The 18,377-nt window shown below is 38.6% G+C and overlaps 1 protein-coding gene across 1 annotated transcript in view; it reads left to right on the plus strand.

Moving 5' to 3' along the window:
• The first annotated feature begins 2,933 nt into the window (after positions 1-2,933).
• The window catches only part of dnajc1 (DnaJ (Hsp40) homolog, subfamily C, member 1), a 193,264-nt gene continuing 177,820 nt past the window's right edge, over positions 2,934-18,377 (plus strand). Inside the window, exon 1 of the mRNA XM_059972107.1 lies at positions 2,934-3,191. Coding sequence (XP_059828090.1) covers positions 3,036-3,191 — 156 coding nt within the window. The 5' untranslated portion in view covers positions 2,934-3,035. The remainder of the gene's footprint in view (positions 3,192-18,377) is intronic.

An 18,377-nucleotide genomic window follows, 5' to 3' on the forward strand; every position in this document is an offset into this window, starting at 1 on the left:
CATATTAATCCTCAATGTGACAGATGTCATTCAGAAGTGGCCTCATTGACCCATATGTTTTGGTCATGTCCCACTTTACATAATTACTGGAAGGACATATTTACTACTATTTCCTCAATTTGGAATATAGATTTACAACCTCATTTTATTACTGCAATTTTTGGCATACCAAATGAAGATGGTAATCAGTTTTCCCCTTCAATCAGACGAATGATTGCTTTTGTAACATTAATGGCCAGAAGATCTATATTACAAAATTGGAAAGAAGTAAATCCTCCTACCACATTTCAATGGCTTTCTCAAACTATTTCTTATCTGAGTTTGGAAAAAATTAGAAGCACTATTTTTGACTCATCAATTAAATTTGAAGAAACTTGGAGACCGTTTATTCGACATTTTCATATGAATTAATTTGGCCTTTTCCAGACCTTCTTTCTGCTTATTCATGTTCAGGTATGGAGTTCCGGAGTTCTTTGACACTATCATATACTTGTAAACTGTTATTATTGCCCATGTTAGTTTAGTTTAGTGTTTTATATTTTTTATATTTTTTTTAATATATATTTTTTTCACATATTTTTAATATTTTTTTTTCTTTTTTAATGGTTATTTTTGTTTTTTTTTCATATAATCATGTGGACTTGATTGATTAAGGTATTTTCTTCTGTTGATGTTTAGTAGGATATTGTTATCTTATTATCAATGTGATTTCAAGTCTATTGTATTCATAATTTACTTATTACTATGTTATTTTTTTTGTGTATATATGAAAATCAATAAAAAGATTGAAAAAGAAAGAAAGAAAAAGATTATGCCTCTCCAAATGTTCATAAATTCTGCCTCTCAGGATCTTCTCCATGAACTTACCAACCACTGAAGCAAAACTCACTGGTCTATAATTTCCTGGGCTATCTCTACACCCATTCTTGAATAATGGAACAACATTCGCACCCTCCAATCCTCTGGAACCTCTCCTGTCCCCATTGATGATGCAAAGATCATCACCAGAGGCTCAGCAATCTCCTCCCTCTCCTCCCACAGTAGCCTGGGGTACATCTTGTCCGGTCCCGTTGACTTGCCCAACTTGATGCTTTCCCAAAGCTCTAGCACATCCTCTTTCTTAAAATCTACATGCTCAGGCTTTTCAATCCGCTGTAAGTTACCCCTACAATTGCCAAGATCCTTTTCCATAATGAATACTGAAGCAAAGTACTCACTAAGTACCTCTGCTATCTCCTCTGTTTCCATACACACTTCTCCATTGTTACAATGATTGGTCCTATTCTCTCACGTATTGTCCTCTTGCTTTTCACATACTTGTAGAATGTCTTGGGGTTTTCCTTAGTCCTGTCCACCAAGGCCTTCTTGTGGCCCCTTCTGGCTCTCCTAATTTATTTCTTAAGCTCCTTCCTGCAAGCCTTATAATCTTCTAGATCTCTATCATTACCTAGTTTTTTTGAACCTTTCATAAGTATGTCATGACATTTATTTCTTTTGTGGCAGCAGAATTAACAATTACTCTAAGTTGCACTAAGAAGTATATTAGAAAAGTAGTACAAAAAGAGATGAGACCAGTGAGGTGGTGTTCACGGACCTTTTGGAGGGAATGGCGCTGCTGCTAAACCATTGACCTCAAGTCCCTGATGGAAGTAATGAGAAGAGGGTATGCTCTTAATGATGGATGGTGCCTTCATTGAGATGTAAAGTTCTTAAAAAGCTTGTGAGGCAAATGTGGACTCAATGAAACTGCTGCTCCATTGAGCATGTTACTATGGAGGAATCTTAAAGATGAAGATGGTTGGACAAACAAAGAGAATGAGAGATAGCAATTTTCATGACATCCAGCTGCTTGAGATGAGGAAGACCACTGGACGAGATGGTTTCACAAAAGATGTAACAGGGTTTGCCAGTGCCCTTCAATCACCCCCACTCATTGTGCCAGCTGGGGACATCTCAACACTGGGCAGTTGCACTGTTTGCCCTGGACTACTCAACAACAGTTCTCATGTGTAGCTTCTCCAAATTGAGCAATGCTTAACTTACACCAGGTTCTTGGTATAGCAGTACATAGTGTAGGGTTGGGCAGAAGGCTATGCCAATATCTTGTTCCCTTTGTCAGTGATGGATTTCTCCCCATATAATGTGAAAATGACTTTTTAAGCACTGAACCCATTGACATTTTGTTCCTTGGAACACATCTAAACACAAACAAGAAACAAAGCAATATCCTGGATAATCAATTAATTTGTGCACCCCCCCACACCTTAATGCCACAAATTTGACCCAGCAGTCCATATGTTGAAAAAAAGGTCTCCCACCTTTACTGTTTTATCTGTACATGGTCCTGTAATTTTCTGATTTGTACCTATTATTTGGAGACAAAAGGGAATACAGATGCTGGAATTTGTTTCATCAAACAAAATGCTTGGGGAAGTCAGCAGGTCAGGCAGCACCTGTGAAGGGAAATGGACAGTTAATGTTTTGGGTTGTCCCTTCATCAGGACAAATGGATTTTCAAGGGTCTTAACCCAGAACATTGACTGTTCATTTCTCTCAACAGATGCAGCCTGACTCACTGAGTTCCACCAGCATCTTGATTCTTGTATACCCATTATTTAATAGCCGTACAAATATCTCCAACCAATATTTTCTGCCCGTTATTCTGTTTTAGTTCAACTCCTACATCATGATCTGCCAAGCCAACCTGTTTGTACTGTTTAACGGCTTTGCCCTGTTTTTTCCCCTTTTCTTAAACCTATCTTGTTTATCAAATTCAGGTTTATTGTCATGCGTATGCAGAACCTGGTTATGAATACAATGAAAATTAGCCATTTACAACAGCAGCACAGAACATTACAAAGCTTACATGAACTTAAACGAGCATAAATTATACGTTTCTTCAAACTCTTGGGTGAGTTTGGCTGAATGTGTGCGGCGCCTTTAAGGAGCGGTTGAATGAGGGAGCCACGTCTTCCCGGCTGCTGCCTGGTGAATGAGTTGGGCGGCGGTTCAGTTAGGTAGGCAGCCGGCTGGCGATGCTGGCGCCGGTTGTTGGGGCATGGCTGGCGGCCTGGGCTCTCCTGTTGGGCAATGTACCCTGCTGCTTGAGCTGGGACACGGCCGAGATGGAGCTCTTCGACCTGGTGGAGGAAGTGCAGGAGAACTTTTACCGCTTCCTTGGAGTGGAGCAGGTGAGGGCGGGCTCTTGACTCTCGATTTTCCCATGACCGCGCTCTCCGTGTCCGGCTTACTCAGACCCAATGGCGGTGCAGAACGCCAGGCTGCCGAGGCCTAGCGCGGGGCTGCGGCCCCCATTTCCTCACGGCAGCCCTTCAAAGTTGTGAGGATGAGCCCCGTTTCTAAGCCCCTTTCCCCATCCGAGAAAACTATCCTCCGCCATTGCCAGTGTTTAGTATTCAGTAAAATGAACTTTTAAAATATCTCTATTAAACTGTAGGCGGAGAATGTCCGGTGATTGATCTATTGTTACTTTAAATATACATTTCTCACGGTCTGTTCTTTAAATGAGTTTTAAAAGGTTGTTTTACATTCTCGTTTCCGTGCCGGCTGATGAATTTTCACGACTGTATAAGCGTTGTCAGAATAGACGAGGCCTGTTGATGCATTTAACTGTATTTTTATGTTGATATTTTTCCTCTTTAGCGATTTTCAGTTGGGAAGTTCTTAAAAATGAGTTGTGTTCAGGGTCTTGACTGAAGCTTGCCTTATTGATATGACAGGAAACCCATAGAAAATTTGCAAGAGAATGATTCTATATTATTTCCCCCCTTTGTAGAAAAGTGTCCAGTTCTGTTTTGTGGCTTTCCAGGATGGCATACTAATAATTGATATTCACCTCAAATTACTTTCATCTTTGTAACACTTCAAAAGTAAATACACCCTTCACTGAGGTCTTGTAAGCACTTATCTCAAATCAGATATGATATGTTCCTGGCGTAAATTTAAATAATGACATAACGTAACACATTGTTATCATTGCTTTTGTGCAAACAGAACAGTACATCCCATGATATTCAAAACTGAAAAGTAAAGATCCATGTGAGCTGTATGGTCTATTGTGTGTTTTCCACTATTCAATCAGCTTGCTGATCTGAACTTGGGTTAAGTTCTACTCGCCTTTTCCTCATAAGTCCTGACTGTCATATTGAGATTTCAGCCGTGAATATATTCAAGGTAAATCTGCATTCTGTGAATCTTTGCACTTCTCTGTCCCAATCTTCTTATTGAATAAATTTTCTAAGGACTAAACCAACCCAAAAACTCCATTGCATATTATACTTGTCATCTTAATTACCTGTTGTACTTGCATGCTAATTTTGTAATTCATGACACACATTTCTATGGCATTTTTTACTCCCTCTTGATTTAAAGAATGTTGTTTTTCTCTTGTTCCTGTCAAAGTGGATAGTCTCACATTTCTCTGTGTTAAACTATAATGCCAATTCTTTGCCAACTTGTTACCTGTGCAATTTGGTTGATTTGTATGTATCCTTCCCACAACTTGCTTTCTCACTGATCTTTATATGGTAGCAAATTTATCTGCCATACAACTGGTCATTAGATTGTGTGCAGTTGAGGCTCCAGCCCTGATATTTGTGATAGCCCACAGTTATAGCTTGCTGTACTGAAAATTACATGTCTTAATGCTGTGATAATAGAATATAATCTATGCTAATATATTATTCCCCAGTGCTATGGGTTCTTACCATGTGCAGCAACTTCTTTTGTCCCCTGCTTGAATGGCATTTGGAAATCCAGATATGGCATGTCTTTTGGTTCTCATTTATCTATCCCACTGCTTACATCCTCAAAGAACTCTAATCTTGCTTTCTAAGCGTTTTCCTTTTAAGAGTTTACCTTATTAACATGGTTTGAGTTGAAGGAGAATACTGTGTTGCTTCTTATTTGTTTGAATTTAACATGAAAATGACAGGATTTCTATACATTCTGTAATTCAATGCTGTCCTTTGCCTTTGAACAGTAAAATAAGAACCTAGTAGATTGAATGCTTTACATTCTTAACCCATCGGTAGTTTGATGTTGCAATAAATTGAGAAGTATTCATAAATGTAGTATGTGACAAACTTCCACTTTGTCAAAAACACAAAATGCTGGCAGAACTGAGCAGGCCAGACAGCATCTATGAGAGGAGGTAGTGAGGATGTTTTGGGCTGAAACCCTTCATCAGGAGTCTTGCTCTTCCTGCTGTTGGAGTCAGCAGAAGTATTTGAGTAGGTCACCTGGAATGTTGTGCATGTATAAGCTCATGTAAGGAGCTTTAGTGTTGGCCACTAATTCCCAATAATATGGCTGTGATCATGAACTTGCTATACTGGATCTGTGGCTGTGATTAGATAAAATGTAGAACATTGAACAGTCCAAACATGAACAGCTCCTTTGGCCCCTTGTATCTTTCACTTCAAAACTTGGTTCCAGTTTGTTAAAACATAAACAATTTTTTTTAAACAGACAGTACTGAATTACTCAGACCTCCTGTTGCTTCTTTGCCTGGTAAGATTAGGCTGCTGAATGGATCAGTAGCATCTTGGTTTGTTTTTGATCTCTGTACAACAGTAGCTGACTAGCAAGTCTGAATTTGCCTGAAGTCCTTTTCTTTGGAGGTGTGGTAAATTGTGCCCTATTTAGATAACACAAGACATTGGACTCTTGTTATGCCCTGCACAGAGAACTAACTTGAGTATTTTTGCTAGTTTGGGCAAGAAATCTTTCCTTTGATGTGTCTGGTGAATCCATTTATTAATGAATCTGCCTTTTGAAATACAGATCTTATTTAGTATCTTAAGGTCTTAATTCTCCTTAGTGGGGATGATATTCATCCTTCATTGAACTTTAAGCGGGCCAATGACTTATTAAAATTCATTTTTATAATGAAAGTATTGATTTTCTTCTCCCTGAAAATCATGAAGCTGCTGTATATTGAATACCCAAAGTGGTGGGATCCTAATTTTTATTAACCAAGTATTTTGTGTCCAGTTAAATTGTTTTAACTTGTTAGTGTGTGCATTTTAATGAATATTAAGTCATTTAATGTTTAATAATAATGGTGAGCTGGAGATGTCTCTACCAAAGGAGGTGTAAAGCATTCCTTCCCTCTGCTAGCCTGTAGATCACCCCAAAGCAAGGTGAAGCACCTGTTCGAAGTAATGGGGACCCATGGGAGCAGGTGGTGGATGGTCATATGAGCAGCCGGTGCATATCACAAGTTCTGGTTTTGCGACCACTGACTCCAGGCAGACAATCTCTTCAGAGTGTTGATAATGGCTGGTGTCATCTGTCTTGTGAAGACACTGCCCAGAAGAAGACAATGGCAAACCACTTCTGTAGAAAAATTTGTCAAGAACCATCATGGTCATGAGACCATAATCGACTACGTCATACAACACGGCACATGATGATGGATAATACTTGAATGCACAAGAAAAAAAGGTGTAGTAAAATTATCTGTGGCAGTCATATTAACTTATTTTAGAACAAAGTTGAGTTAGAATAAACCTGCAGAATCTCTCGTTTAAAAAAATGCCATTAATACCTCTATCACATGGATTGTAAACAAATGATCTTTTATCTTTTCATTGTTTACAAAGTGGTTGTATTTTTCACTGGAAAATTTTATGTTGTCAAATAATTACAAAATATCACAAGTTGTTACAATGAGAACATAGTGTAATCTATTTGTCTTTTGTTAACAGTAATACATTATGCCCGTGGACCATAAAAGATCACTAATAAACCCAGAAAGGAAGTCAAAGTGGTGAGAATATAGGGCAATCATCTGCATTGGGAAAGATGAATATTGTGTATTTAAATGGAAGCCACATAAGCTAATATGGGAGAAAGAAATAGAATGAATTGAAGTAGGCAGCAGCTTGTGTAGTACAGAAACCTCATGTAGGGTTGGATTTTGTTTCTTACTCGGAGTATGATGATTCGAAGTAGAATTTTTGTGAGGTGGCTCATTAAACTAACTTCTGTGTTGTCCACCCTCTGTTGCACCTGGTTTCTTTGGCAGTGCAATGAATACTGTCTTTAAAAGATCTTCTGGTACTTTGCCACTGTTGTATGTTCTATTCAACAAGATTGTTATTTTCTGTACACCAAAATCTTCTAGCATTTCATTCAGTTCAACTGGAATGTTATCTGGTCCTGATGGTTTCCCTTTTTGCATTTTCTTCATAGCATGTTCCACTTCTTCTTTCAGTATTGCTGGGCCCTCGTTGTTGTTGCCATTATCAAAGTTGTCCTCATATAGGTCTTTGATGTATTCAGACCATCTTTGCATTATTTTTCCTTTTTCTGTAATTGTAGAGCCATCTTTTGCTTTTATACAGCCTGTTGTTGCCCCGTTTTTCTTCCGATTTGTGATGTCTTTGATCTCGTCATGCATATGTTTACTGTTGGTCTTATGCAATTGTTCTATTAACTCACATTTGTCCTTAAGCCACTTTTCTTTCTCTTCCTTGTACTTCGTTGTTATCTGTGCGTGCAAGGATATGTAGGCTTTTTCATTTACCTGAGAATCATCATGCTCAGAATAAGAAACAAAATTAAACCAGAGATCAGTGAAGAACTGTGTCTTTGTCGAAGGCAAGGGAACATCAAACGCCACTTATATTCTCAGGAATATTATCGAAAGGTCAATAGAAGTACGACAAGACCTATACTTTTTCATTGACTGCACAAAACTTTTGACACAGTGAAACACCACATCATCATGAAAATGCTTAAAGATAGTAATATTGACAGAAAAGATCTAAGAATAATCAGGAATCTCTACTGGCAACAAAGTGCAGCCATACGGATAGACAACGAGGTTGGTGAATATCAGCCAATAAAGCAAGGAGTCAGACAGGGTTGTGTTCTATCACCAGACCTGTTCTCCCTGTACATTGAAAACATCATGACAACCGTACAGGACCTACCTGGAATAAGTATAGGAGGATACAATATCAACAACCTCCGCTATGCGGATGATACAGTACTGATAGCAGACAGTGAAATAAATATACAGAAATTAGTATCTACCATCAACACAGAGAGCAAAAGACTTGGCCTAACCTTAAACAAAAAGAAAACTGAAGTAATGGTAATATCATAGAAACCTGATATCCCAAACTACAGGATCATATTGGAAAAAGAAATCCTGAAACAAGTTCACAACTTCAAGTACTTTGGATCATAGGTAACATCCAATGGCAAATGTTTCAGGGTTTAAAAGATCATATTCAAAACAGCAGCCTCCTACGATGACCATACAGACATTGAGGAGTATGCGGAGGCAGTAATCAGCTACATAGCCAAATGCATGGAGGATGTCACTGTGATGAAAACCTTCACCACTCGTGGTAATCAAAAACCATGGATGACAACAGAGGTGTGTTCGCTACTGAAGGCCTGTGACACAGCTTACAGATCGGGGGACAGGAGTGCACTTCGCTCAGCCAGGACTGCGCTTTCACTAGGGATCAGGAAAGCGAAAAGGGGCTACGCAGGCAAAATGCATGGAAACTTCTGTGAAACAGGTGACACCAGACGGATGTGGCAGGGAATTCAAGCTCTGACAGACTACAGGATCAGACAGAAAACTGATAACAGCGAAGCCTCTCTTCCAGACAGGCTCAACAATTACTTTGCATGCTTCGAAGCATCAAGCACTACAGCAAGGGGAAGAGCCAGTCTCTTCTTACCATATGATCAGCCGGCTCCAATCATTGATTCAGAGTACACATGGAGGACCCTTGCCAGGGTCAACCCACGAAAAGCGGGAGGTCCCGACAACATCCCTGGACGTGTGCTCAAGGAATGTGCTGATGTATTAGCAGATGTCTTGACAGACATTTTCAACATCTCCCTTAGTCAAGCTATTGTCCCCAGATGCTTCAAAACCTCCACAATCATCCCTGTAGCAAAGAAATCAGTTGTAGCCTGTCTGAATGATTACTGTCCCGTCGCCCTGACCCCCATAGTGATGAAATGTTTTGAACGGCTTGTCAAGCCTCATATCACAGTCAGCCTCCCCTCATTGCCGGATCCTCTACAGTTTGCTTATTGTCCCAACTGCTCTATGGAGGACACAATATCCACCACACTGCACACAGTTCTCTCTCACTTGGACAATAAAGACACTTATGCCAGAATCCTGTACATTGATTTCAGTTCAGTGTTCAATACCATCAGCCTGCAGAGACTAGTGGAGAAACTGTCGTTGCTTGGCCCTAACACTGCCATGTGTCACTGGATTCTGGATTTCTTAACAGAGAGACCACAGTCAGTCCGTGTTGGCAGGAACATCTGACTCCATCACACTGAACACTGGATCCCCACAAGGCTGTGTGCTCAGCCCATTGCTGTATACACTGCTAACACATGACTGTGCAGACAGATTTAAGGGGAACCTGATCATTAAATTTGCTGATGATACCATAGTGGTGGGGCTCATCAGCAAAAATGATGAAACAATGTACAGGGAGGAGGTTAAACACCTAGAGAGCTGGTGCAGTGACAAAAACTTGATGCTTAATGTCACCAAAACCAAGAAGATGATAGTCGATTTTAGACGGTCTCAGCCTGAGCACACACCCCTCAGCATCAGCAGCTCCACAGTGGAGAGAGTGGAAAACATCAGGTTCCTTGGGGTGCAGATCTCGAACAATCTCACCTGGTTCAGGAACACCACTAGGATTGCGAAACGGACCCAGCAGAGATTGCACTTTCTGAGGAAACTTAAAACAAGCATCGCTCCCCACTAACATCTTAACTACATTCTACAGAGGCGTGGTTGAGAATGTGCTGACCTTTTGCATCACAACCTGGTACTCCAGCTGCAGTGCTACCGACAAAAAAGCCTTGCAGAGGGTGGTTAGAGGAGCAGAGAAGGTTATTAGGGTCTCCTTACCTTCTGTCCAAGACCTCTTTCAGAGTCGATCCCTCCAGAAGACACGGTACATCATTAAAGACCCCTCACACCCTCTCCATAAACTGCAAACACGAGGAAATCCGCAGATGCTGGAAATTCAAACAACAACACACATAAAATGCTGGTGGAACACAGCAGGCCAGGCAGCATCTATAGGGAGAAGCACTGCTGACGTTTCGGGCCAAGACGGACGAAGGGTCTCGTTATTGTTGTGTTTACTATTTGTTGCTTTTGTTATGTTATGATTGCACTTGCCCCTGGGAAACGCTGTCTCATTCTGCCCTGCAGAGCTGATGTATGGTTGGAATGACAATAAAGTTTTTGAATCTTGAAAATGTGAAACAGACATAAAAGCAAGAATAGCAATGGCAAGAACAGCATTTTACAGAAAGAGAAACATCCTAACGAACAAGAAAATATCTATTGATATCCACCTTAGAACTCTCAGCTGCTACATTCTTCCTATATTGATGTATGGCTGCGAGCCGTGAACCATCACAAATGCAATGGAAAAAAGAATCAATGCAGCAGAGATGTGGTTCCTCAGAAGAATGCTATGCATCTCATATACTGACAGGATAATGAAGAAGTTCTACAGAGAACGAAAACAAAATGTACATTACTTATATAAAAAAAATCAGAAAAGAGCAATCAAAATTCTTTGGGCACATCATGTGAAGAAAGACATTAGAGCATTGAGTTACAACTGGAAAGCTGGAAGGAAAAAGAAACAGGCAGAGAGAGAATGAAAATGATAGATTAACATCATGGTTAGAAACGGGAGGCAACAACTACAATTCGGAGGGTCAGGGACTGTAATGGATGGAGAGACATGATCGCCCACGCCGAATGGCAAGGCATCTGAATGAATAAAGGGTCAGGTTATCTCATGTGTTGCAATATTTTTTGCCTTTCCAGACTTTTTTGTAAAGCTGATTAGGTGCAGTTGAATTGTATTAGGGTAGAGGAGTTCTGAAGAAATCTGCACTAATATCAAGGATGTTTGACTGTTTTCTCTGAATAATCTACCGAAATGCTATCCAGGAGTGCAGATGATCAAGGAGTGACTCCTTGAATGACATTGGAGATGGCTGCCAACTGTTATGTAACAGGGATACCAGCCCCACTACTTGTGGAGATGTCATCATATGACCAGCTGTCACAGCCCATTTCTTTGATCCCTGATGCTTCAGTCCACAAGTCAGCTGATTTGTTCAAATTCTTTCTCTCCAGAAGTTATTCTACGCAGAGCAAGGTTTTACTCTATGCATGTCTGGCAGCAGTGAAATGGGAGTATAACATTCCCTCAATTCTCCCAGATTTGCTGTCTGGATATTGGAAAATTGAATATTTAATTCTGAGAGGCTTCAGGACAACTGGGAAAGCTACAAATACAACCATTATTTTGCTGCAGGAACCAAAGGTAGAGTGAAGTAGAAACTGAAGAAAGGAATATTGATAAAATGGGAACTTTTTATATCGAGTGTCAGTGGTAGTGCATTATTCCCAGGGTACAAAATGTAAACTGTCACTAATAGAAACATCAATTTGGGTTTTGGCTCTTAAGCATGCTGTGCCATTTAATAAGATAACCTCGGCTCTGCCTTCCTGTCTACTCACAGTAACTTTTCAGCCCTCTTTGTTTTTAAACAGCGACTTCTGGTTCTGGATCCTACCAGAAAAGAAAGTATACTCCCATTTGTTAGATTAGTTCAATATATTTAAGCGTATAACAATTTTGTGAATTTTAAGTACCTTTAAATTGTGCAAGTTTTATTTTGTTATTATTTGTGGGAATTGCCATGCATGTTGACTTCTCTGTTCCATGCATTATAGGGAACTGCATTTTAAAAGGTATCTTGATAAAAGCACATCTTTCTTGTTCAGCTTTAATGTAAAATATTTTGAGGATTGTCATAGTGCCAAATAATGTGCAAACACCGTAAGCTGATGCATTCTGTTAGGTGAAAATACTACCAATGCAAATTGGTTGGGAGTTCCAGGATTTTGATTCAATATTGATGAAAATGTGCCAATTACAGTTCTAAAGTTGTCATGTGGAGAGGGGTATCATGCAATATTCAGTCATGTCTATTTCCGTAGTGAAATGATGTGTATCAATTTTAACATAAATTAATTGCAGACGTTTAATTGAAAAAGTAAGGTAGATGCTTGAAGTCTAATATAAACAAAAATGTTGAAGATACTCAATATCCAGTTAGAATTTGTGTAGAGAAATAGATTGCAATTAGTAAGTTCTGATGAAAGGTAATCAATTTAAAAATTAATTGTTTTTCACTTTCAACAGATCTGTCTAACTGCTGGTTGGTTCCAGAATTTTCTGCTTTTATTGCTGGAGTGGGATGATTATCCTGAGAAGTAGTGAATTCACTGCACTTGATAGGTGTGCTTGCTGTGAAATATTTCTTGTACTGAAAAGTATGCTTGGACTGGCATTATGGGATGGAGGCATTAGCTTTGTCTAATTTCCCATTTTGGGCTTGCATTTCTAACTGAAGACTCATTTAACAGTATTAATGTGCAAACTAGCTAAGTCAAGTTCAGTTTTAATATCTTGGTGACTAATTATTTTACATTTTTATTATATCGAATGTCTTTTCTGCCATTACAAAAATTTAAAAAACCTTGATCACAATATAATTAAGAGAAAATGACCTAGGATTTGTCATCAATAGTGAAAGCAAAGTGCTCATTTCTAATATTGAAAGAAGCCAGCTAAACAGATTCAGGGACATCTTTTGCTGGATTGCTTTTAATGCATTTTTGTTCTTTGGATCATCAAACTAGCCAGATGGAAGAAGTGTCATAACAAACTTAGTAAATCCACTGTCAACACAGCCACAAATTCTAGACAATTATGATAAATTCTTATTTTAGCTAGCAAGACTTGTTAATATAGCAGACCTTTCTTTCAAACATTTCGACTTGAGTAATTTGGGAAACGATGAGTAAGAGATAATTTACATTAATATCAGCCGGAGGTAATGTGCCTTATGAGATGAATGAAATGGCAGGGTAAAAGAAATAATTGGTCAGCAGAGCAAAAATAGAAAATAAAGTTTGAATATGTTTATGATTAATTCTACTCTTGATTTTAAATCTGTTGATTTTTCTGAAAATTTTGTTTATATATAGTTCTGTTTTTAAAATCAACAATCCTAATGAAGCAAAATCCTTTTAGAAAGAATCTTGAGTAAGAGGGAATGCAAGAGACCTTCACAAGAATTGTATGTATGAATTATTCAATTATTGAAGTGACAATTAAAACCAGTATTGCCTAAGCTGAGAGCAAATGGCAACTTTGTGCAGATTGCCCAAATCTTGTAGTAAACTATTAGACACGAGATTTAATAACCAAGCTCTGAATTTTTGGAATGGACAAACATCACAATACTGATGCCATGCCCGAGGGGAGAGGTCATCAGTGAGAATGTCCACTTTTAATTCTGATTAAGGGCTCATGGAGAATGCTGTTTTAGTCTTTAAAGGCTGCTTTGGTGACATTTTTTCTTCTTTGAGGGCTCTAATCAAATCTACATGTTCTGCTTTTGTCACTTATCCTGTCAATGCTAATGCTTTTGATACACTTGTTACCCCTCCACTGCAGTTGATGGAGTTCTTGTATGTGCAAATTTCATTTCCTGCATTTCTCTTCTGTCCTCCAGAAGGATGAGATTCTCATTGTCCTCACCTTCTACCTTACTGACCCGTACATTTAACAGATCAATGGGTATTTTTTGGTAACTGACATAATATTACCTCAAGATGTATCTTCACCTCTCCATTATTATAGGATTAGTCTTTGAGAAGTAATTAGTTTATTTTTCTATCTCCATCAGTATCTTTCTGTTCTTCCTACTGTTCAGGGTTCCAAGCACATTTTCTGGAAAAAGTCCTGATTTACTTAGAATTCACAAAGGAAAAGAAACAATACAGGATATAGATAGGAATAGGCCACACAGTCAGTGAAGTCTATTTTTCTTAACTGGATACTAGCTAATCTTCATGTGAACAATATTCATCTACATAAGATGATACCCTTGAGTAACAAAATACAGTTGATACAAGGTGATGATAATTGTCTGATCTAGCATCCATAGTTGAAGTTAAAAGTTGTTCATCGTTTTTCAGAACGACTTAGTTTTTGTACAAATGGAAAATGGTGATTTGAAGCTTGAATTCAGTCTTGTCCTGAGGGCTGAAATGGGGGAAAACAACACACTGCTTTTTTAGTTGCAAAGTAAATTTATTGTCAAAGTACTATATACAACCCTGAGATTGATTTCTGGCAGGCAATCACAGTAAATTAAAAGTAGATTAACAATATTGGTGACCAGAGAAGGAAACAAAGTAAACAAAGCTGTGGAAGTCTGTGGACTTCAAATGGATATTGGTCCTATTCAAGTTTTTAACCCTCACTCCACCTTCCCTTCCATCTCTTGCTGTGGACAATGGCCCATATTCAAGATTCCGGTTCCGGCAGCATAACTGATCCTTGATTTTCCTACCCCTGGCTCTGGATGCACACTATGTATATTTCTTTATTTTGCCAATGTGAAGCATCAAATAAGCATATTTAATTACAAGCAGGATTCACTAGATAACATAAGAGAAGCATCTGAATGGGCACACTTTAATTTCACTGTAACATGAGGATCTGTGGATAATGAATCAGTTTGATAATGAGGATGTAGCTAACAAATTGGGTCCTGTCCCCGGAATGTCTTGTTATTTTCAGAGTCTGTTCATAAAAGCTTTTGAGCTGTTCTTCACTCTCTAATAGACACTTCAAAACTATTCCAAGACACTTAAATAATTAAATAAATGAAATTACTAACATTAAAAGCTATTTAAAATCTTAACAAATAAATGTTGAAATAAAGTAGAATAGTTTAAACACTCGGGACAATTACCATTTTCCACATTGTCATTAACTCCATTCAGATGAATGAGTTATTTTTAAAGCTAACTTTCTTGGTGTAAAGCTGAAGAGGAGTGTAGTTCCTTCAGCCCTCTGCTTAAGCATTTCAGTGTTCTGTTGCTGGGATGAGTTGTAGTTTCCAGATTGATTAATTTACTGATTTTTTTAAATGCCCAGCTACCAAACACAAGAAAACGTATGAAAGTTAGGATCAGGAGTAGGCCCTTTTGCCCTTTAAACCTGGCCTGCTATTCAGTAGGAATCTGGCTGATCAGTGTTGACCTCCAACCCCTCCAGGATTCAAGTTTATATTCCTTGGATTAGTTAGTCCCGGTCTTGCCAGTTACCAGTGCAGTGACTTGGTCACCAGTTTTATCTTTTTCTGCTCCCAATAATCACAACCATTTGTTTTTGTTTTGTTGTGAATGAAACTATTTTGTTTGAACATGAGGTGAGCAATGGTGGTGAGCTGGTGTCATTGGTAATTTTGGTAATAATTCCCATTGCTCTAGTGATTTGATTCATCATGAAGTTAATAGTTTTATTATTGTATTTATCTTAAAGCATAATTTGATGGAGTTTCTCATTGAGTGCCTTGAATGTAAAATGAATGCTGCTTAAATCTTAGTTTTCTGAGCAGACCTCATTACCTGCAGCGGAAGCACTGAGTCAATCTTGTTTATGTAGAATAAGTGCAATTTTGTGGACAAGAAACCTGTAGGATTGGTGATGTCAGGAGGTCAAATAGGATTGTCCAGTCTGCCTTTCTGGCTGATAATAGTTATAAAGTGATGTGGATTAAATGCTTCCAGAATGCTTGGTTTTAGTTCCTGATTGATTCTCTTTTGGTTCTGCCTGAGTTGTCTTCTGCTTCTTTTAAAGCCTTTTAAGTTTTTTTTTACTTTAGGATTCGAGTCTTATTCAAAAACTTATTTTGGATTTGATACTTATACTGGGACCGAGATTCTTTTATTTGATTGAACATTGCTCATCTTAGTACATGGCGCACAGAATCGGTTGATACAGTTTAGATAATTTAATGACAGATTTTGTTTTAGCTTTTAGTTTGTTTGGCATGTTTGAGAATTATTTAAAGAAAAATGTATCCTTTTAAAATTCTTCTTTAAAATAATCTCTATTTTGGGGATGTACCTGTGGGAGTGGTTGGGTTGAGAGAGCTCATTTAAGCACTTACAAGATATTTCATGAGTTAAGTTATTAAATCAGTATTTGCTCTTACAAATATTGTGAATGAAAGGAAATAACTAATTGAATTCTAATTGCGCACAAAATGCTGAGGAACTCAGCAGATTAGGCAGCATCTATGGAAGTGAATAAAAAGTTGACGTTACGGGCTGAGGCATTTCATCTGGACTGGCAAGGAAGGGGAATGAAGCCAGAATAACAAGATGGGAGGAGAGGAAGAAGGGCAAGTTAGAAGGTGACAGGTGAAGCCAGATTGTGTGAGAGAGAGGGGATATGAAGTAAGAAGCTGGGAGATGATGGGTGGAAAAGGTAAAGTGCCAGAGAAGAAGGAATCTGATCGGAGAGGAGAGTGGACTATGGAAGAAAGAGAAGGAGGGGCACCAGAGGGAGGTGGTACGCAGGTAAATAGACGAGGTAAGAGGCCAGAGTGGGGAATAGAAGAAGAGGAAAGGGAGAAGGGACAATATCTGGAAGTTGAAACTCCCTCGTCTCCATTCAGTGCCCCAAACAGTCCTTTCAGGTGTGGCAACATTTCACCTGTGAATCTATTGGTGCTGTCTACTGTGTCCGGTGCACCTGATGTGGTTTCCTGTACATTGATTAGACCTGATGTAAATTGGGGAACCATTTTGTCAAGCATCTCCATTCCTTCCACAAAAAGTAGAATTTCATGATGATCAGCCATTTTAATTCCTATACCCAATCCCATTCTGACATCTGTCCATGACCACCTCTTCTGCCATGATGAGACCACTGTTGCGTCGGAGGAGCAATACGTCAAGTTTTGTCTAAGTAGCTTCCAACCTGATTATATGAGCATCAATTTCTTCAACTTCTGGTAATTTTTCCCCTCCCCTTCTCTCCAATTCCCCATTCTAGCCTCTTACCTCTTTTCACTTGCTTGTCTCCTCTCTCTGATGCCTCTTCTTCCATTTCTCCCATAGTCCACTCTCCTGTTCTATCAGAGCCCTCCTTTTCCAGTCCTTAAGTTTTTAGTAAGTTATTGACAAGTTTTGAAATTATTCTTTTCAATAATTCTTTTTCCACCTATCACCTCCCAGCTTCTTTAATTCTCCCTCCTCCACTCACCTGGTTTTATGTATAGCTTTCTAGCTTGTTGTCCTTCCCCTCTCCCCACCACCTTATTGTGACCTCTTTCCCCTTTCTTTTCGTTCCTGATGCAAGGTCTCGGCCAGAAACATTGACTGTTTATTCATTTCATAGATGCTGCCTAACCTGCTGAGCTCCTCCAGCATTTTGCATGTGTTGCTCTTGATTTCCAACATCTGTAGAATCTCCTGTGTTTATGAATGGAATTCTCTCTTTTAAAAGTTTTGAGTGTGATATAGGGTGATAGCTTTGATGCAAATATTGGGGTTCTGGGCAGCCAGCACTGTATCCTTTTGATTTTTTTTCCTTTGAAAAGCTCAGCAAAGTTGCTGAAAGTACAAGCTGATAATAATGAAGGCAACAGGGTGTCTGGAGCTCCGCTGTATGACTGAACCAGTAATTGGCTCCTTCACTAAATTTAGCATTTTAAGTAAGAATTGAAGGAGAATGAAATGATGAATTAAAGTCAAATAAGTTGCAAAAAGAACCAGCGGAAAGAAACAAAAATAAACTTGAAACAGTATGGTATTTAGAAGGAGACTTCATGGTTTAAGTTTTTTTTTTGGGATTACAAGGGTGAGTGGCATGGGAAGGATTTAAATTTCCTCATTAAAATCTGTAGTGCCTTGAAAAAGTATATGGCCCCCACAACTATTTTCACATTTTGCTGTCTCATTTTCTAAATTTAAAATATATTGAAGTAGGATTTTTGATCTAATTGATTAAACGTTTTGCAGCATGTCACATCAAAAGAATAATTTCAAAACCTGTCAACAATTTACTAAAAACTTAAAGAAAAAACAAAATTGAAAAAGTATTCATCTCCTTTGTAATTATTATGCTAATTATCCTTGGGTGCAATGGACTATTACTTTATCAACTCACCCAATTTGTTGATGTAGAAAATTGGAGGATTACCTGTTTACAATGAATTCATAAGAATGAATACCTCCTTCACTGTAAGGTCCAACAGTATGGTAGATTTTCAACAGACCAAACCAAAATGAAGACAAAGAGCATTCAAGACAAGTCAGGGAAATTATAATAGAGGGGCACAAATCTGGGGAAGGGTACAAGACCTTCTCAAAGGCTCTAAACATATGTCAGAGCTCAGTGCAGTCCATTGTGAAAAAGTGGAAAAACATGAAACCACAGCCACACTGT

This window comes from Hypanus sabinus, chromosome 6, assembly GCF_030144855.1.
Source record: "Hypanus sabinus isolate sHypSab1 chromosome 6, sHypSab1.hap1, whole genome shotgun sequence".
Lineage (NCBI taxonomy): Eukaryota > Metazoa > Chordata > Chondrichthyes > Myliobatiformes > Dasyatidae > Hypanus > Hypanus sabinus.